Source organism: Dermacentor variabilis, chromosome 6, assembly GCF_050947875.1.
Source record: "Dermacentor variabilis isolate Ectoservices chromosome 6, ASM5094787v1, whole genome shotgun sequence".
NCBI classification, from domain to species: Eukaryota; Metazoa; Arthropoda; class Arachnida; order Ixodida; family Ixodidae; genus Dermacentor; species Dermacentor variabilis.
In genome coordinates this window covers 166,816,599-166,837,892 of record NC_134573.1, presented here as the reverse complement: position 1 = coordinate 166,837,892, position 21,294 = coordinate 166,816,599, and the positions used below count along the sequence as shown (strand labels likewise).

Below are 21,294 nucleotides of genomic sequence, written 5' to 3'. Positions count from 1 at the left end.
TATTAAATTATTTATCGGGTATATATGAAACTTGCGGTGTGCACTGTGCTTCCTGTAGTATGCAACGCTTGTATCAAAGAATGTATAAACGAAAATTTTCATGTCTCCACCCCTTTAAGTGCATGTTTAGAAACAACAATGAAACGCAAGCTGGCAGCAGGTAAGCCACAGTCAACACAGCAGCCACAGCCCGCAGTCATCCTGCACAACAATGCAGTACTAAGGCATGTAACTAGCCGAAACAAAGCCTTTTTTTTTTATTCACCATTTTATAAGCCTTTGGTTAGGTCTCATGAACGTGGCAATAACTTATTCAGTACACCGGTGCAACATGCAGCACGGCATTCAGACACTCTCCACAAGGTGGCGGCACTGCGTAACACTTTTGAGGAAATTCATGCTTTCTGTGATGCAACCATCAGCGAAGAACCAGTCAGCCCTTGGAAAGCTGCTTGTGTAATGCTGTAACTGGTTCTCATGTCGATGATTGGGCAATCAACTTTTCCGCCTGCACCTTTTTCACATTCCAGTTGTGGAGCCTTGCCATATCTGAAGAGCGATCAGTCAAGTACAAACAGCAGCATCAAACAGGGTAGTGTTGAAATATACCAATGTTACCTGTTGAGGGGTATTGACGTGATAGCAACAAAATGTGCCCGTCGTCTGATTGAAATGTTCTCAAAAGCATGTTTCAAGTAAATGCAGCACAAGACAAAAAATGGGCTAGAGATGAGGCATGGATGTAAGCAGCACAACCTTTGTATGAGATAGACAATACAACCTGCTGACCTGTTTTTGAACTTGAGGATAATAGTAGACCGTTTGGGATAATGCAATGATTCTATTCCAATGGCATTCGTTTTCGCACTTCATCAATGGTCAGAGTGCTGCTCTGCCTACATTATCAGTGGAATTGGCCAGCTGTGAACGGCGGATGATAATAAATGAATATAATCCAGCAAAATGAATCCATACATTATACCGAATCATGTAAGTATAGATAAGATTGCATAGCTGTGTCAGGCCCAGCTGTTTGGCTTTGCCACCATACTTAGTGCATCCACGTTTCATTTGCAGGGGCAGCAGTCTAACAGTAGAATTGGAGGTGTGCTGTCGATATGAATCCTATCCAGCCAAGAAGCTTGCCGTTGGCACGTAAATTGTACTAAACATTCCCCTCTTTTGTCTTTTTACAAATGAATCTTCGCAAATTATAAGCTGTTACGTGGATGCTTGGGGACAACCAACCTCTCAAGTATAAAATTGGCATGCCAAGTATGGCCTCAAATCCAGAGAACTAGGTTCGCAGATGACACATGCATTGCAGTTCAGTCTATCCTAGTATGGTCTACTGCATCTGCCTCTGGTAGCAATAATATAATATTTGGGGTTTTACGTGCCAAAACCACTTTCTGATTATGAGGCACGTCGTAGTGGAGGACTCCGGAAATTTTGACCACCTGGGGTTCTTTAACGTGCACCTAAATCTAAGCACATGGGTGTTTTCGTATTTCGCCCCCATCGAAATGCGGCCGCCGTGGCCGGGATTCGATCCCGCGACCTCGTGCTCAGCAGCCCAACACCATAGCCACTGAGCAACCACGGCGGGTCCCTCTGATAGCAAGAACGATTCCTTCTCACTAAACATTGTCAACATGCTCAGTTCTACAGCAAAAGCTCATTATTTGGGATTTCACAGAACCACAAAAAATATCAAAATTTATAGTACATCTCAAGAACAATTATCATATGCTTATTACATCAACATGCCTTTGATTACTGATTAAATCTGCAACCCTCACTTCTATGTTGTACCAGAATTAGCGCGGGAGCTTCAATTCTCATTATCTCATTGCTATGTTCAAGACATACCGTAATGACATAATAGTTATGTGGAAACCCGCAAGGTGGAGAGAAGTAATTAATAAAGGTAAAATGAGGCATCTACCCAATCGTAGCAATTGCTACAGAGGAAACCCACATGAGTTCCTCAAAAGAAAAGCCTCGCAGTTGAAGAAAAATTCATCCTGATCCGGGACACGAACCTAGGACCACCGTCTTTCCAGGGTGGCCACTCTACCACCTGAACTAACCAGGTAGCTAGCTGATGGCAGGGCAAAGTTGAACTTATCAACAACTTGAAGGAAAGGCAAGAGTTTGATCTAATAGTTCTGTGAAAACTCGCAAGGTGGAGAGAAGTAATAAATAAAGGGAAAATGAAACATCCACCCAATCATAGCAATTGCTACAAAGGAAACCCATATTGGTTCCTCAAAAGAAAAGCCTCACAGTTGAAGAAAAATTCATCCTGGTGTGAAACACGAACCCAGGACCACCATCTTTCTGGGGCAGTCACTCTACCATCTGAGCTAACCAGGAGGCTAGCAGATGGCAGGGCGAAGTCAAACTTAACTCAAAACAAAGGCAACAGTTTGACGTAGTTCTGTGGAAACTCGCAAGGTGGAGAGAAGTAATAAATAAAGGGAAAATGAAACATCCACACAATTAAAGCAATTGCTACAAAGGAAACCCATACTTGTTCCTCAAAAGAAAAGCCTCGCAGTTGAAGAAAAATTCATCCTGGTGTGGAATACGAACCCAGGACCACCACCTTTCTGGGGCAGTCACTCTACCATCTGAGCTAACCAGGAGGCTAGCAGATGGCAGGGCAAAGTCAAACTTAACTCAAAACAAAGGTAACAGTTTGACGTAGTTCTGCAGAAACCCGCAAGGTTGAGAGAAGTAATTATTAAAGGGAAAATGAGACATCCAACTGGCTGAATGCATTGCATTCAGCCACAAGCTGCTCTGCTAGCAGCCTGCATGCCTTAAGCTGTGAAACCCTGTTCCATTCGGTCGGTGCAGGTGGTGGAGAAAGTTACCACCATATTCTATTCAGTGTACAGTTTCACGTACCTTTAATATTTATTTTTTTAAATACTATATAATAGTGAACGACTACCATATTATTATACACTATTATAATGCACAACTGTTGACCACACAGCATGTCAGCACCTTACAATAGTGACAAGCGGCGAGATTCGCAATGGTAAGCACAAGGATGCGAAGCACTTTCCACTGTGAACGTCGTCTGCTTCATTATTTCAGTATTGCAAGCACCAAATCCTTGTTGTTTGTGAGGCCCCTGTCGTTCACATGAATTCCTGATAACACTTCATGCGTGTTGATAAATTCCCATTTTCCTTTTCCTGATCGTATGCCACTCCAGTAATAGGGGAGGAAAAAAATAAAGAAAGAAAATGCATTGCAGATTGTGGCCACATCGTACGTGTGCACATTGCACCATTTTTTCTAAGCAGGAACGAGCAGTTAGCGCTGGCAGGCACATGTCCTCCTGAAGTGAATGGCGTAGCAGACGACGCTGCCACTGTAGCGTGCACAGCATGCTTATACTAACCATAGCTAATCTTGCTGCTTCTAGCTGTTATGAGGCTCGCACATGCTGTGCTGCCAAATCTTCCTCAGTACTATTAGAAATGCTCGAGGCCGTAGAGTTACCACCACAAAGATTCATGCCAAATCAATATGGCAAGGAATTTTGCACACTGCATTTTTTTTTCACTTCATAATATGCAAACATGCTTAGTGTCATTTTAGTAAAAATTCTCCGCTGCCTTTCTGAAAGAAAATGTATAGCCTTCATGAACAGAAAGAAAGCCAACAAAAGTGAGACTCTTGCTTAGCTGTGGCTATGCCAAGTTGCACTGATACAAATACTGGTGCTGGAAAGCTCTGCATGCCTGCCAAACCGTGAAAGTCGGAATTCATAAATATCCCATGCACATGACCAATAAGGAGAAAAGGGGAATAACATGTACTTCTTTTTAACACTTGCTCTGAGCACGTGCCTTTTGTAAGACACATACTTTATGAACCATGATTCACCTTTAGATGCAGGACCCAGGCAGCAGCAGACACTGACAAGCAACACACCGTATTTAGATCACAGCGAATTTTTCAGCAAATCTGCTGTTGCCAATTTTACCTGTTTCAGGAATTTACCTGCATAAACTTGCTCAAAGAAAGTACCTTGCTGCCATCCTTTCACCATGACAAAGAATTCCAATGGTAGGGTCACAGACCAGTGAGTGAAACTTTTTCATGAGCAGAATTTATCGTAAATAACCTGACGCAGTATTTGTAGAATAAGCCCAACTGTGTTAACTTTACAAGAAATTTGGGAGAATCAACATGTATGGCTGTCGGAAGGTGAGGACAAGTGTATGCTTTACCCTTCAGAGCTTTTGAGTGGTGTGGATGTAACAGGAGGCCAGCCATACACCCCGGCGCTATCTGCGCTCACATGCAGGGTGCTTCTGTTTCTTTCCGCAAAATGTCGGTGAGTCAGTCTAACTGCGTATTTAACTACAAAGTGAACATAAACGACGGAGCATAGAAGAAAATTCTGTGGTGTACTCTCTATCTTCTGTGCTTTGTCTTTTATGTTTCTTTTGACAAAAACAATACACATGTAAAGGTCGTTAGGAATGGCAAGGTTAATAAGGTATATCCAAGGTTAATAAGACCATGTCAGCAATTACTCCTCCCTTTTGTGCCAAGAGAGAAATTTACAACAAACTTGGTTAAGGATACTGACTTCAGTAGTTGTGATCTGATCTCTGAGGAAGTCCAGGTCACTGTGCAGCTCTGTAAAGTTCCTTGTAGCAGTTTGCAAATTCTTACAGAGCAACTCCTCCGCCCCTTCTAGCGTGTACTCCAGCATCACATTCGCCTGCAAGAGAAAACATTCTGGTTAAAAAAAAATTAAGTTATGGGGTTTTACATGCCAAAACCACGATGGCATGCCATCGTGGGGGACTCCGGATTAATTCTGACCACTTGGGGCTCTTAAACGTGCACCTACATCAAAGTACATGGGTGTTTTTGCATACGGTCCCCAGCAAAATGTGGCCACCGTGATCAGGATTAACATTCTGATCAGTAGTATTTGGTAGCAAAGTAGCAGTGCAGAATAACACTGTAGATGCACATTAACCAATTCACACACTTGCTGCGAAAAGCACCATTATGCTGAAAGCCACATTATCACTGCCACTTTAACTGTTTCGGATGGCAATCATTGCATAGACATCATGGCAAGGCCACTTTAGTGTCTGGAGACATACGAAGCAACCAGGAAGAAATGCTCAGGCATCGTGATTATCAGTGTACACAGATGGGCACATGCAAATACAGTCGTCGACCGATTTTGCGGCCTGTACAGTCACCGACCGATTTTTCGGACTCCAAAAATTCGGACATGCTCGATTATTTGGTCTGCTTCGCGGCACCGCCATTCTCCCCATAGACCATAATGTATAACAACTGCTGAAAGTTCGGACACCTTGAAACTTCTTGTCTGATTTTTCGGACACTCCTTGAGCCAACTCGATTGAGAGCACCACGCACCGACTCTGACTGGTGCATGGTTCGACTTGCTGAACACCATTTTTGTCTTGAACGGAGCCTCCTTGCTGCCCCACGAAGTGGCGCTACTGCAAATCCTCGCTCATCATCATCGTTTTGGCCTGGTTCGTAGCTACAGCAGTTCTGGTCTCAGCTTAGTAAGCCATACAAACTAGGATACATAGCGCAAGAAAGACGCAGGGACAAGCAGGAACACAGTTAGTAAGCCATGTCAAGACAATCCAGCAGCTGATTTGTTTCTTTCTACGTGCACGACGCTGCAAGTAGGCCACAGTTTTCGTTTGTGCGACTGGTGTCGGCGTGACGGTGTGGTGATGTTTGCTTTGTGTGCTGTGTCGAGGTTGCGGTGATGCAACGCGGCATACGGAAACATCGTGTCAAGTGTCTAATGGCGCCGACAGTGCCCGCGCAGACTGCCGGAGAGCGGGTGCTGGGAGGCCTAGGATTTGCCGCCTTCCGATGTGCTCCCCATTGATGCCGAAAATGTTCTGCCGAGACCTGCGCAGTGGTTGCATTGCAATTCCGGGCACCCGTCTCATTTGACAGTTTCACAGGTGTTGATACTGCTGTACTGACATGCGCAGAACTCGACGACGGCAAGGTCATTCGTCAGGTTTCTGCTGTGCCGCCGGACGATGACTCTGAGTCAGAAGATCATGCACCATGTGCTATGCTGCCGTCGCATGCGGAGCGTGTACAAGCAGTGACTGTGCTTTCAGCCGCCTATAGTGACCGTACGACCCTCTCTGAGAATCAGGCTTATCTGATTGTGCATAAACGGAACAGCGTGCAACGACGCATTCACAATTTCTTCAAGCCTATTGCCGAGCCCGAATAAGTGCGTGGAAACAAAGGATTTCTTTTTTTTTTTCCTAATCTGCTTTTTCGGACACCTGTTTATTCGGACATTTCCGCAGTCCCCGTGAGGTCCAAATAAACGGTCGGCGACTGTAAAGGCATTTTTGCTCCTTTTGTCCCATTTTGCATTTCTTCATGGAAGTAGCGCGGGGATCGTTGACACAAAGAAATGACACACACATGCACTGTTTTCCCTCCAGCTGGACTACTTACTTCCCACCACTTCAGCCTATCTTCCCCATTGGTTCAGCAGCTCTGTACCAGTGACAGCTAGACTGTACAAAGTACAAGTCATCTCACTACATTTCCACTTTTTCGCTTCACTTTGCATGCCTGCTTGCACCTTTCATGAGGGATTTTCATCACCATGCTGCTGTTCTTCTTAGTGTTCAGATTTTCTCTACTGCTGTGTTTATTCATGGTGTTTGAAAGGATTTATACAATATGGCAGGGGTTTCGAATGACCACAGGGAGAAAGCACAAGCCACTACATGTTCATGTTTTCAATGTGTGCTACTGTGAATATATAATGTTTTGGAGGGCACGCATGTTTATCTAGAAGTGTAGCGCGACAATCTTTTAGCATGCTGTTGCAGCATGTAGTATAGTTTTAGATCTGCTGCTATAGCAGTATAGTAAATAAGCAAACAAATAAATGTTTGCAGTGTGCTTAGGATTACTATGCTTGTGCTTAACACTCAGTCACAAGACATCTTTTTTTTTTTAATTCTTAAGTTAAACATGCCAGAACCATGATATGATTATGAGGCATGCGGAAGTGGAGGACTCCAGAATGATTTTGACCACCTGAAGTACTTTAACATGCACATAAATTTAAGTACATGAGTTTTTGTATTTTGCCCCCATTGAAACATGGCCGCTACGGCCGAGACTGAACCTGTGAGCTCGAATTGAACAGCATAATGCCGTAGCAGCTGCGCAACCGCAGTGGGTTACAATAACGTTCTCCCATGTAAACAGTGCAGAAACAGCCATTTTTTAGTTAGCTCAAGCTTTTGAAACAGCAGTATTAGCCGATAAGCTCAAAAGCTGCATGGTACTGAACCATAACGGGCTGTGCTACAAGCATGAAGTAATCTCTGACCCATACATTAGGACAAGCCCCAGGCGGTCAAAAATATTCTGCAGCTACCCACTACAGCATGCCTCATAATTAGACTGTGGTTTGGCCAAGCAAAGCAACTGACTATAATTTTAATACCTAGAACCTCTGCTACCACCATGTTCATTTAGAGAGGCAGTCACCAATATGCACACAGATATCAGAGCTAAGAACAATACATTAGCATTTTGCTTTCTTTTATACTTGGTGGCACACTGTTGCTCCAATGTGATACAGAATTAAAAATAAGTTAAGCAAAAAAAGAAAAAGAAGGCATACCAATAGATGACGATAAACGTATGATAGCACTTCTCATTTAAAGGGGTGAAATAGTACAAGTTGTCTAAGCAGATCATGACAACGGAATAAATTACACTTTGGTTTGACAAGTTGTGAAGGATTTGACAGCCATAAAACGTGGCTGACAGCTGCAATGCCTGCAGCAGAGAAATCTTGTAGTGTAGCAGTGCTTTGCATGGACCTTCTAGACAGCTACTGGACATGAACACTGCAATATCAAATGGCTGCACACTAATCCAATAATAACCCCGTGTATTGCAAGGCTAGTGTTCAAAGCTGTCCATACCGCAGGAAATGACAAAAATTGTACCAAGTTCCTTAAATATGCGGTGTGCAGGCACACCATGTTTTTAGTGCAAGCATTCAAGCAGCTGAATATTTTAAAAAATAAAATAAAAAAGACTACACACAAATCACCTAGTGTCAAAAGCCACAACTAGAAACAAATTGATGGATGTGATCCCACTGCACGATACTTTTGCTTATGATGGCTATGCTCATCAGTGGCACGAAAAGGGTTAAACGAGGCTTTGAAGCGAAACCACAGGAGACCATGTTGCATCACTGCTCTAAAGTGTGTTTGTATTACTACACACTCTATACATTTACTAACATTGCATGCCTGCAATTTCCATGTGTGTTTGCTCCTCGACATGTGGAACCTGCTAGAAGAACTAGAAATTATGATCACGCAATGATTACAATTTGTAGACAGAAGTACTGCGAGAAACAGTTTTAAAGAGCCCCCTCACCATGCCTGGGCATTACGAACCCACAAGCATGCCTTATGTGCCGATGATTGTCTACAACGTATCAGACTGCTGTGCAGCACGAGAGCAGCTAAAATTTTAAATGAAACCTTGTCTCACACGCCCTTCCTCTCAACTGGGCCTTGCTTCCTGTTAGAGAATCAAGGTCACATGCATAAGCAGCTCTACATAAGACGCACTGCCTGCAACGCCACTGACTATTGCATGTTACTTTCGTAAACCATAATGCACAGAACTGCCACTAGGAATTCACTGTGCAGCAATAAAGAAAGAGAAAGAAGAAAAGAAGGTTATGGTGCTCATGATGCAAATGTCGTGTGCCCCCCTTGATTCCGATATGGGAGAAAGCAAGGAAGGGGTGTTGCTTACGGGCGCTAGTCAAGACAAAGGGAGAGTGCCTGTGTTGGCAGTGAAGCTCGCCTCCTGGAAGCACGGGATTGTGACATTTTAACTTCTATATCCTCTCATAATGAATCAACTTGAAATATTCTTGTGGTATAATGCAACCCATACACACTTTAGAAATTGAAGTGTAACCAAAGTTTCGAGCCCTGTGAGGGGGCCTTTAATACCAGCTATGTCTGCACTTTGCAGTGTTGTTTGCAGTGTTGCCGCATGGTGTTCATGTATGTAAATTAATGTCAACCAAGCACTGGAGATTTAACAAAGCCAGGTCCCTGTACAGAAACTAAACAAGTCAAGCAAGGCAAATAAGAGACTTACGCCAAGCCAGAGGCAGACTCGCTCAGTAGGCGGTATGACAGCCTTGGAGTAGACCTGGTCTGACAGCACAAACCTTGTCTCCATGTCTTCGGAGGAGTCCTAAGGAGAGTCAGCAGTAGGCTTTGTAGATTGCTATGAATTGCAATACTTGGAAACAAAATACAGACTCAACACTTGTATTGCATAGTCTGTTGGCACAATCATGGTGGCAACACCCACAGCTAAGCAAGCTTTAACTAGTGCAAACAAGTGCAAACAAGCCAATGTCACATTCTGGAACCATTTACCCCAAACAGTAGTGCAACAGGAGCCCATGTCTAGTTCAACTTGTCGTGATGTCCCAATGAAATACTTTCTGAAAATATGAGCATTTGATAATAGAAGGCTCAAGACATGCAATACCGTTAGTAGGATGGCATTCAACCTCGGAGATTATGCAAGCTTCAGAAATCAACCTGCAAACACCTAAACCTTTATCTTCAGATCGCTTTATCAATTATCACCACCCTTCATGTCAATAAACAATGTTTTCCATGCAATTTCGTCCCAAAACATCAGGGTACCATGCAATTCAATCCACAATATTCGTATATCTTAAGCGGCCAGCAATCTGTTTTGTAGTTAGTATTTTGGTGTAGCTTCAAATCAATATAAGCACTTTCTCAGAATATTTCCCCACATACACAAAAATTGCACTGGTTTGACACACTACACTACAAACCAGCATACATAAATATTTTGTTAAAGAGGAAACTGAACAGTTCGTTTTGTCAGCCGGGTACGTTAAGGGCGAGTTTGTCGGTCACAAAGAAAAGAATATCTAGATGCAGCATATCTCTGATGCTGATAGAACAGGCATGTTTCCAATCAAAAGTTGTATAAGAATGCTCAGGACCATACCCTTTTCGATTTAAGCAGTTTGACGATCTCCAGCGACGTTTTGATTTCAGGGATCTGGCTCTTTAACCTGAAATACAATTCAGGTACACATGCTGTTTCTGCTACCGTGATCCATCTCCTCCCACACTATCCTCCCCCCCCCCCCAAAAAAAAACACAAAGAAACGCAACAATGAACACTTGACAGATTCTATAGAAAAGCAGTGAGGGAAAATGAAAAGAAATATTGAGGAGCTCCCACCTTTGTTTCTTCTGGAGCAGATTTAACTCCATGAACTTGTATTTACTGTGCTGCTCGTCGAGGTTCTTAAGTGCAGCATCTATGGTTTGATTCTCCTCTCGCGCCATGAATTCATCCATATCGTCCTAGAATGCATAGCATACAAACATTACTCTCAGCGACAGTTTGCTGGTCAAGCTAGCCGGCGCAAATCACGTGTGAGCGACTTACCAGGCATACTGCCCTGGGAATCCCTGCATGAATCAACTTCTTCGTCGCCTTTTCAACGTCTGCCGAGTCTGTCATAGCGAAAGCCGTGCTTATGCAGCCGATCAAGCAATAGTAAGCACAATTAAACGCAGCTTGACGTAAGGCGTGGTGAACGTGAGATTAAAAAGGCAATCGCGAGACAGCGAAACAAGAAAAGACATAAGCGCCCCCTGGCCCACCTGACTGCTGCTCGTAGCCCCAAAAATGCATTGCGTATTAAATTAAACAGGCGTGTAAAAATAAATAAAGAAATCAGACGAAAGAAATTCGCGTTTTCAGTAGGTCTTGCTTAGAAATTGCGTAAAGGTTTCGAAACCGAAACCCGTATCTTACGCAAGTTTTGCGTGTTTGCGCGTTTAAGCAAACGATCAACGCTATACCTTGTACGAACCCCAGCACAAATTCCTGAACTGCTCCTTAATGTTAAAAAGCGGCAGCTCATGTTAAGTATTTTAGGAAGCGCACCGCTTCTTCAATTTTCACCTTTTACCGATAATAGCAGCAGCCAGTTTCGCATGCAACATGTTAGAGCGGCTAGAGAGACACAAACGCATTGTTGATCTGATGCTTTATTTTACGTAAAGAGAACGCAGAGAGAGAGAGAGACTTGGTAAGAAAAATAAAACGTGCTAAGCCTCTGGCTGTCACAATGTTAGAGTGTACTAGAAGCAGTTTCACACACCCTTGCACAGTCAGCGACCGACTGCACCACATAACTCAAAAGTTCCGAAAGCACACGCGCACATCGGCAGTCATTCCCTCGGTGTCCTGTAAGCCTTTTTGAAACATCCCAGCGTCTCCTCCAGCTTTAAGTGTTCTTTAACTTGTTCCTCTGACAGTAGTCGCGGGTCGCTGTCCCTCAGGCCAGCGTAGAAAGCGTCGACGCGCCGAACTTCGTCTCTAGCGTTCAGCAGTTTGTACTCCCTGGCCCTGTACTCGTTGTAGATGCTCTCTTCGTTGGCTCTGTACTCTTCGCAGATCCTCATTTCTTGCGACTGATAATAGTGGAAGTCCCATGGCGCCGTATGTGCTCTCCTGTGGCGCTTGTCACAGTGTCCGCGGTCATGTGAAGCGTACGGCTCCTCCCTTGGCCTCCACAAACTCGAGTGGAGCTTGTGGATGTCGTCCCTAAACGTTTTCTGAGCTCTTGTGACGTCTTTCTCCTTTTTCCGTTTGAGTTCCTTTAGCTTCAGGTCAATGATGTCGGTGTCAAAACGCTGGCGCTTGGCAGGTTTCGTGTGTTCATGCGAGGAGCTGCGTGATGCCTTGCGCTTGCGGCGTTTAGACTTAGCGGGCTGGCTCTTTGCATGTCCCAGACTTAACATTCGTCGCCGATAATGGAAAGTCGTCAGTTCCTTGTGAGGGTCTGGAATCCTGGTGTTATGCCAAATCTTGTGGACGGCCTGGTATCGTTCTTCATCTGTGCTAAGGCGACGAACAGCTTCCCATTCAGGATTTTCAATGTCCTTGTTTTCAGCAGGATCTTCACTCATGAATGGAGCTCGGTTTTTCACCTCTGGGCCCTCGACACTTGGCAGCTGTAGGTCCAAGCCTTGAGAATCAGTGGTCATAGTGCGGCTTGAATGAGCACAAAGGTCTTCAGGCTTGTGTGGTGGCTCGAAATGCCGTCCTTGGTGACGTCTAATAGTGTTTATTTTCTCACGCATGTCCAAATCATCAGGGATGTACATCGCATCCTCGCTTAGTGTATGTACCAACAGTGGGGCTACAGGTTCGATTCCAGCAAGGCTTCTGGTGTCAGTAGAATTTGGAACCTTCTGGGAAGGCTTGCACTCTGGCATAGAAATAGACGGTTGCGCTGGTGCCTCATGTGTCGAGGCCATGGCATTTGCAATCTGCAAAGTTGGTTGGCAGTGTTCTGTAGATTTTGATGATGCAATAGGTGACTGTACTTCGGCAATGAAGGCTTCATCATCAGTTTCAACTCCGAGGTCTAGAACATCTCCAGATGCGACTGAGCAGGACGGTGATGGAGGTCTGATGCCATCCTTGGTGCATCTTTGTGTACTTGATGCAACATTCCTGTCAGCTGCTGCTACCAATGCAGTGTCAAAAATGTCAGCTCTATCACAGATATGGTCCAACTGCAGACATGCATCCAGAAGAGGAACAGGTTTTGAGCTGGGACTAATTGCCATTGAAGTTCCTTTACATTCCTTGTCTACAGCAGGAACAATGTCAGTCTCATTGTGGTGATTTTTATGTCCCGCAACAAGAATTGCCACTTTCTCAGTGGCATCAGTGCTACTCTCAATTATGTTGTCTTTAGGCTTGTGTTCTATATAGCTGGAAGGACCTGCATGATCATCACTAGGAGCTGACAAACCAGTAACAGGTTTGTCATTTACCCCCTTGAACCCTGGTACTATCTGCCCCATGTCCTCATGACATAATGAACTTCTGTCACACATATTTGGGACAGATTGCATAATGTCTGTAAAGTAAGCAGGGCTGTTAGCGCTGGCATTCTTTCCCAACTGTGGCTTCAAAATCACATTGCTAGCGCTACTAATGCTTGAGGCTGTAAGATTCCGAATGGAGCTGCAATGCTCAGTTTTCACATGTGCAGTGCGATTTGCCGGAGAGAGATCACTGTCACTAGCTGCGTCTGAAGGCAAAAAATTGCTAAAGTTATTTGAAGTAGTATCTTCTAATGGTTCAATAGTCTCCAGCTCATTTTGTTTGTGAGGTGTGACACATGGCACCTGTTTATCCCCAGTACAGGATTTGTAACAGATGTCAAATTGTGTTTTGCATCCTGCTGAAAGTGTCTGGTGGACAGGTACAGAGATACTGCCAACAGAGTTTGCATTATGTGGGCAAGAGCTCGAACTATAGGCGCTGCTACACTGAGCCTCACATTCACACCCTTGTTTCTGATCAGATGCAAAAACTCCCTGAAAAGAAGAATTAATGCTGCAATGCACACCACATTCATTTGATTCATTCTCATGGTGTGTTACTAAGTTACCTTTACTCTGGTGGACATGACACAAGCTCTCTGGACATACTAAGCCTGCCTCCCTTGGTTTATCATTTCTAAATGTAAAAGCATCATTCATGACACGATTGCCATCGCAGCTTCCTACGTAATGTTTAGCTTCTACCTCTTCTACTTCGTCATACTTCTTAAATGTAGAGGCATCCACCACGATACAGCTGTCATCAGAGCTCTCTACATATTGTGCAGGCTCTATGTCCAATAGTTCAACCTTATATTCCTTAAATGCCAAACCATCCACCATGAAACCACCGCCATCTTGGCTTTCTAGATATTGCTGAGCTTGTACCTCTTCTACTTCGTCATATTTCTTAAATGTAGAGGCATATACCATGATACAGCTGTCATCAGAGCTATCTACATATTGTGCAGGCTCTGCATCCAATGGTTCATCCTTATATTCCTTAAATGCTGAACCATCCTCCATGACACAACTTTTATTAAAACTTTCCATGTGTTCCTCAAATTGCTGCACCTCTAGTTTTTCTTGGAAATGTGTGCAGGAGGAATTGCTAGCATTCTGCATTTCACAGCTGCTATTTAAGTGGCCAGAATGCTGGCCACCTTCTTTCCCGTGAGGAGCCTCAGGACACTCTCTGGTTTCGAAGGCACCTTCTATCCGAGCACAGTTCAGACGGCTTACCCTGCCTGCTCTAGGCTCCTGTCTGCATCCTTCATTTGCAGAATGCTCAACATTTTCACAGTTGCTATGAAAGCTTTGATCATGCTGCTTGTAATGGTTACCTTCTGTTTTCCCTCTACATCTTGTAGAGACATATGTGTTCCCTCGTTGAAATGAATGTGAATGAAAATGCTCATTTTTTGATGTGGTCTTGGAATTTTCCCTATTTGGTTCCTCCAGGATTGTACAACTAGCACTGTGTTTCGGGTGTGCGCCCTCAAGCTTATCTTTCTTACAGCCCTGACAATGTTCTCCATTGTGGTAGTAGTGACTGTTTTGTGAACTACCAACAAAGTCCGGTTCCCTGTGACAAGTCCTAGCTGAAGAACATGCTGAATGCTGAGGAACTGATGGATATTGTTCCGATTGGGTTGTTTCTATGCACTGATATTCACTACTGCAGTATGCAATACTGAGGGTTTGAGCTTCATCAGCATCTTCGACAGAGTCCACCCTGTTGTCTTCTAAACAGCGACCATGCCAGGTAGTGCTTGCACGCTCTGCTAAGCTTGGTCCTTCACTGTCCTCGATAAAAAATCCGTGAAAGCTGCTTGTACTGCCAGCAGCATCGCTTTCAGATGGGACTTGTGGGCATGCAGGAAGGAAACTATCGCATTGCTCTACAAAATCGTCCAAGGTGGAAAGAAATGAAGAGACGTCACCATCGGCCACTTCATTGTCCCCAGCATCACTTGTCCTAATTGGCGTGCTACACAGCCTTCGAGCAATTGTCTTCCTGCTTGGAGTCCTCAAACGGGCAGCATCCATGTTTCCCGTCTGTAGCTAAAACTTCCGGCTCTGTGCTTGCACGTCCTTGGCCTGTTAAACAAAGCAAAAACAAACGTATCTAGATTCGATGATGTAAACACGCAACCACTCTTACTAAGGGCATACATGGTGGCAACACATCGTGTGCCTTAGAAAGTAAGCTGTTCTTGTATGAGCCTCAAGAACTACAGCAAGTACCGGGCGCCAACCGCTAATAAAAGCTGCATGGGCATATGCTGCAAAGGCATAACTTAATTGAGAGCAACCTAGAATTGGTTAATAAAAATAAATTGAACGACACGGGCAAAAATGACAAAAGGTGCCGCAGAAGAAAAGCAACCACTCATCGGAACGACCATGCGGCGAATAAAAAGCCTGACAAAAGAATCGCGTCTTTCGGACGCCAAGCAAGTTATTCGCCACGACACTCGGTTCCAACCGCGTGTGCAACACTTCAAAAGCTACTACCAGTCAAACGTTCTTGCTCACCTGAATTAGAAAAAATCAGTCGAACAGGTGCACTGGTTTCCTCACATTTTCGCCGTCCGCACAACCGAGAAACCGCCGTCGGTTTACGCAATCACCAACCGACCAATCCTAATGCGCAATTGAATGGCAATTCACAACACAATCAGGCGCGCTTAACAGCAGCGCGCAAGTAGCAGTTTCGAAGGAACAACGGATATATTTTGCTGTGGTCCCGTGGTCGCCGTGGTTTCGAGTTTCGTTCTCTAAATTTTGGCGCGCCCACCGGGGTGGCGCTGCCTGCGCTGCGATTACATGCGATTACGGAACCCGCACGTTTGTGGGTTTGTGCGGTTTTTACACGTATGTATTACGTTCCGGGCCATCGGAAACGTCGGCTTATCAACAGGTGTCGGGATTTGTGTACCTTGATGATGGTCGCGGAAAAAAAATATACACATGTGCACAGCGGTTGTCACACGCGCGTTACAGTTTTGAAAAAATGCTAAGTAAAGCGAATCTGGTGGAGTCGCGAAGGCAGAAACAGGAAGCCTTGCATGGTTCAACGCGGTGTTGACCAGCTGACCTTCCCCGTGAGTTGTTCGCAGAAAGGAGAGAAGGTCGGGCATGCCGGGAGACTGGAAGATATCAAAGAAGCCGTAATATTAGTGGAATCCGAAAATGCGCTGATGCAACGTGAAGAAAGAGGGAAAGAGAGCAATGAAATTGTATTTGAGGCTTTGAGGTAATTGAAGCAGCAACATTTTTTTTTTTTAACCTGCCTGGTTGCTTAGTGGCTATGGTGTTTTGCTCCTAAGCACGATGAAGCGAGATCGGATTCCGGCCACGGTGGCTGCATTTCAATGGAGGTGAAATGCGCAAACACACGTGTACATTGGCGTAGCCGGGAAGGGGGAGTGGGGGTCGAGCTCCCACCCCGGAATTTTCTGACGAACTTTTCCTTTCCCACGGAACAGAAAGTTTCAGGAGGTTGGTTCTGAAAGAACGACATGCATGAAAGGGTCATACCGAAGGGGGAGAGGATAATGTCATGCATCAGTTCTACCCATTCTCTGCCTCCTCTCTACCGTTCTGTCTAGCTTCCCTCTGGACTTGGGTATAGTAGAAACTAGAATGTTCTAGTAGAAACATGAGCGCTGCAATTTCTGCAGTGATGTTGCGCAGGGTCACGGATAATCACAGCTGTGAAGAGGCTGATGGGGCGATCGACGCCCAGGGAGCTCCAGAGGGCACTGTGCGCATTCGACGCGAAAGTTGTCCGCACTAGAGATTAGTAAGAGGCGATTAGAAGATTGGTGGAAGGAAAGTAGGGAAACGACAAACAATGGAGGCGTACAAAAACAAAGTTCACAATAGGGGTGCAAAATGTTTGGTTATGGGAATACATCGTGTTTTTAAAGCGAAGCATTCTTTGCCTCTTCCTTTGACTTTCCCACTGTTGTGGCTGCTGCTGTCCGGCACACCATGCGGGGGGGGGGGGGGGGGTTCAGAGCATGTGTTAACATGACAGGGGCGAGTCAGGGAGGAAAGGTGGCGCGAGAAACTCGTTTTTACCCATGGAGGAAGGAAACTGAGGAGAGGCCCTACCCCCTCCGTGCGCTAGGAGAAAAGTGCAGAGGAAATGACGTAGTAGGTTCTCCTTTTTTTTGCAGATTTTTTATTTCTTTGCTGTAGTGGCCACGCCTTTCGGGCCACAATGGCGGCTTTGTTATTGTTCTGTGCACTCGCACGTGTTGCTCCGTGGGTTTCGTACCGTAGCAAAGGCGCCATGCGGGCAGGTTTGCGTTGGTCTCCATGTTTGTTGCGCTGCGTTATCTGGACCGTGCTCTACCATATGTTGCTGTGGCCAGGTGGGACAGGAAGAACTAAAGTTCGTGAAATGAACGCGCATGCAGTGCAGTACGACCGCGCCACGGCAATGGCAACGGACGAAGGAATATCAGCGGGAAATTTTGCCCTCTTTGGCGGAATCATGCTAACGTGCTAACGATTCTTTAGTATTGCTGAGGAGCGCGCGTGTCCGAGCAGCCCGGTTGCGCGCAGCGCGGCGTGGTTTCGCGAGAGATGTAAACAAGAGAGGATAGCTGGCCCGATAGGCGGAGCAACGCCATGAACAACGCCAACTTCCGGCTTCACTTTAGCTTCACACAGAGTCACGTCAGGGCCTCTCCTGAGTTCCCTTCCTCCGTGTTTTCACCCCACCGCGTCGAGTGTGCACAATGCCCTCTGGAGCTCCCTGGGCGTCGCCACATTAGCCTCTTGACAGCTTGTAATCCGCTTCTTTCACGGCGCGACGGCGCATGCGCCCTGCCCTAGCGGATTAGTCGCGAAACGTTTTGGAAGGGACGCGCGCGCGGCCGCGCGGCCAGATATCGGGGGAAAGTACCCCCGAAAAAAAAAAAAAGCGCTTGGACGCGCGCTGTTGCAAACGCTCGTGCCATCTACCGCGTTGAAACTCTACTGGTAGCTCGGCGTCGGTGCGGTGCGGTGCCGAAAACGTGCGTAAGACTGCAACTCCACTTTGAAACTGCAAAGGGCCAGGGCTTGGTCCGAACTGCACCGTTAACCACGTAGTTGCCGCCTTGCATTGACGGCTGTCAAATTTATCGATAAACCCCTGCGTTACACTTGGGCGACTCTTCAAAAACACGTTGCTGACGCATTCTTCTTACAGCGTCGGCCCACCGTTGGTGGTGGCAGCGCGTGCATGACTTCATGTAGTTTTAAAGCGTGGTAACATTGGGTCGATACGAGACCGACAGGACGCTGACGCCGACGATTGGCCGACTATTCAGCACTGTGCCACTGAGATCATTTGATCGTAATAGGCCGACAACGACGCAACCGATGGGTGCGAGTTGACATATAGCGCGACGGCCTTTCGTGTCCACAGCACCGACAAAATCAGAGTGTCGACCGTGATAGCTTGACCGAACCCTACGTGATTAGCCGTCGAACCGACAACGCGATAGCTGCAGCTCATTCACTTGTACATATAATTATTCGCGCTTAAAATGCGTCGACATGCCTTCGAAGTTGAAATGCACGAGCTTCAGTCATCTCAAGCCGTGCATGTGAAGTTTGAGTCAATGTTGATCCTGTTTAGCGAAGTTTGGATTAGGCCTGAGCCCGTCGAGTTCGTGTACCCGCTACCGATGGAGCTGGACTTAAAAATAAGCAGTCTGGACGAAGGAAACCGCTCTTATAGTTAGGTTGCGGCCCTATAGCGATTTGATAACTACTCATTTCTCACGGCACGTACACAGTAAGCGGCAAGCGGCGACACAGCGCTGTGCCAACTTCTTGTACTTTGGTCATCGTGCCCGATCGCTACCGGTCGCATTCCCGTAAATGGTGGGTCTGTGTGAGTTTTTGTGCTGGCATTTCCTAATTCCAAAGAAGCATTGTTTACCTCTGCGTCAAAAAGGAAAGAAGAGACGGTGCATTCGATACAGCAGCAAAAACTCGCTCAGTTGCCAACGGTGTCAGCGATGGCAGCCGCCTTCTCGCGAGAAAAGTGCACGGCATATAAGTGGGGACTTATGCCGAGCACAGTTGTCTCTAATAATACTTTATAGCACGCGCAAACTGTAAGTATGATGAAGTTAAACAAAACCGAGAATCAGTAGCAACAGTCCGTGATATATATGCGTCTTGATCACAGTAGCAGTTTAAGGAACTCGGCCGTTCATACTGACACGTCTGTATGTTTTGCTACATTTTGAGACTATTTCACATTAGCGATGGGCCGTTTCTACAATATTCGAAGAGCTAACAGTGATCTGAAGCTGTAGATGTAAACAAATTGCACCGCTTTGGCAAGGCTGAGCTCGAAGGCTTCTTGAATATGCTAAATGTTTAGTGAATGTGTAAAAGCAATACAAAAAGCGATGTGCAATCGCAGACATCAGCGACAACGAACTCAAGGCAGCCGCGTCGGCAGGAACTCAGCGTGCCTTTATCGGCCCGCGCTGTTACCACAACAACGCACTCGGGCCTGTTCACACACTATACTCGATGGGCGAACGACATGCTGCCCCGGAGGAACCATTATTAATTAATCGCGATCCACGAACCGCACAACCGACGCACACTCAACATGGGCGCAGGTACACAAATCAACCGGCGAAATCCCCGACACCCTTCCAAAACGTTTCCAGCGGCGTGCGTCAGAGGGCAGCACAGGAACATGAAAGAGGCGGATTATCCGAGACCCCCCCAGAAGCTGCAGCGCTTCCCTTTCTACTAACGTGCGAGTCCAGAGGGGAAGTAAATAGAACTGCAGAGAGAAGGGAGAAGAGGCAGTTCCCATGCAAGGGATAGGAAAGGAAGGTGAAGTGAAAAGGCCTATACCATACGACAGCGTTTTGCGGTTGGTTGCGGGGAAACTGAATAAGCTTAAGTTCAAGGTACGGTACAGTGCATTGCTGCTATTTCTGGAAAATAAACACCATGCAAATATGTCAAGCGGACAAACTACGGAAGTGGTCGACCGTCGAATCAACATTCCTATGCCCCCCCGTGGTAGCTGTGCGGCTAGCTAAAGGTTGCGGATTTGACCGATTCCAAATTGACAGCCGCATTTCGACAGGGGCGAAATAGAAAACGCACGAGCGCTTAGATTTTGAGACACTTTACCTAGGCCAATGACTCACATGGGACCCTGATCATAAAAAGGGAATTTGTAGAAGAATAATAATTGGTATGAGTGCATACGACAGACATTGTGAGATCCTGACTGGAAGCTAACCATTATCATTGAAAGGAAATGTGTACAATCAGTGCATTTTACCGGTGCTAACATAGGGGGCAGAAACTTGGAGATTGACAAAGAAGCTTGAGAACAAGATAAGGATCGTGCAAAGAGTGATGGAACGAAGAATGTTAGGCGGAACGTTAAGAGAGAGAAATAAAGCGGTATGGGATCAGAGAACAAACGGGGATAGGCGATATTCTAATTGTCATTAAGAGAAAAAAATGGAGTTGGGCAGGCCATGCAATAGGTTAGATAACCGGTGGAGCATTAGGGTTAAAGAACGGGTGCCAAGAAAAGGGATATGCGGTCAACGATGGCAGAAGGCTAGGTGAGGTGATCGAATAAAAAAATTCACAGGCGCTAGTTGGAATCGATCGGGAGAGGACAGGGCTGATTGTAGATCGCAGGGAGGAGCCTTCGTCCTACAGTGGACATAAAATAGGCTGCTGCTGCTGCTGCTGCTGCTGCTGCTGCTGCTGCTGCTGATGATGATGATGAAAAATGTGCATCACTACCGATCGCAACATGCCACTGGGCTTAGTTTTCAGCCGCCCCTGGCCACGCAAGGTGACCATATATATATATATATATATATATATATATATATATATATATATATATATATATATATATATATATATATATATATATGACGCCACTAGGGCGAGTTATCCGATTGACTGCCCAGAACGCGTCATCGATAATTTTTCCAACTTTATGGCGAACAACTGTTATTCGTAATAGTTGGTGTAGTTAAAGGGACCCTGAACCACCCCTCGGGCTTGGTGAAATAACGTAGTCCGCGGATAGCGCACGCTGCTGTGAACATTTCAGCCAAGTTTTTGTGTCGTACGCGCATAGAATAAAGAAGGTACGCGGTGCATGAGGCTCGCAAGCGGAGCGTGAAGTCACCTTTCTCTCAAACACTCTCTCTTCAACAGAAAGCCTGTTCCTCACTTTCTGAAG

The 21,294-nt window shown here is 45.7% G+C and overlaps 2 protein-coding genes across 2 annotated transcripts; both read right to left on the bottom strand.

The window, feature by feature from the left end:
- Nucleotides 1–233: 233 nt before the first annotated feature.
- Nucleotides 234–10,771, bottom strand: LOC142585683 (prefoldin subunit 3-like). Its single transcript, XM_075696630.1, has 6 exons — nucleotides 10,576–10,771; nucleotides 10,366–10,490; nucleotides 10,126–10,192; nucleotides 9,226–9,324; nucleotides 4,618–4,756; nucleotides 234–549 (listed from the first exon to the last, which is right to left on the bottom strand). Exons 1-6 carry the CDS (start codon nucleotides 10,648–10,650, stop codon nucleotides 476–478), a joined length of 579 nt encoding a protein of 192 aa, XP_075552745.1. The 5' UTR covers nucleotides 10,651–10,771; the 3' UTR covers nucleotides 234–475.
- Nucleotides 10,772–11,165: 394 nt separating this feature from the next.
- On the bottom strand, nucleotides 11,166–15,775 carry LOC142585680 (uncharacterized). Its single transcript, XM_075696627.1, has 2 exons — nucleotides 15,576–15,775; nucleotides 11,166–15,137 (listed from the first exon to the last, which is right to left on the bottom strand). The coding sequence occupies exon 2, from the start codon at nucleotides 15,084–15,086 to the stop codon at nucleotides 11,367–11,369; it is 3,720 nt and encodes a 1,239-aa protein (XP_075552742.1). The 5' UTR covers nucleotides 15,087–15,137; nucleotides 15,576–15,775; the 3' UTR covers nucleotides 11,166–11,366.
- Between the last annotated feature and the right edge of the window lie 5,519 nt (nucleotides 15,776–21,294).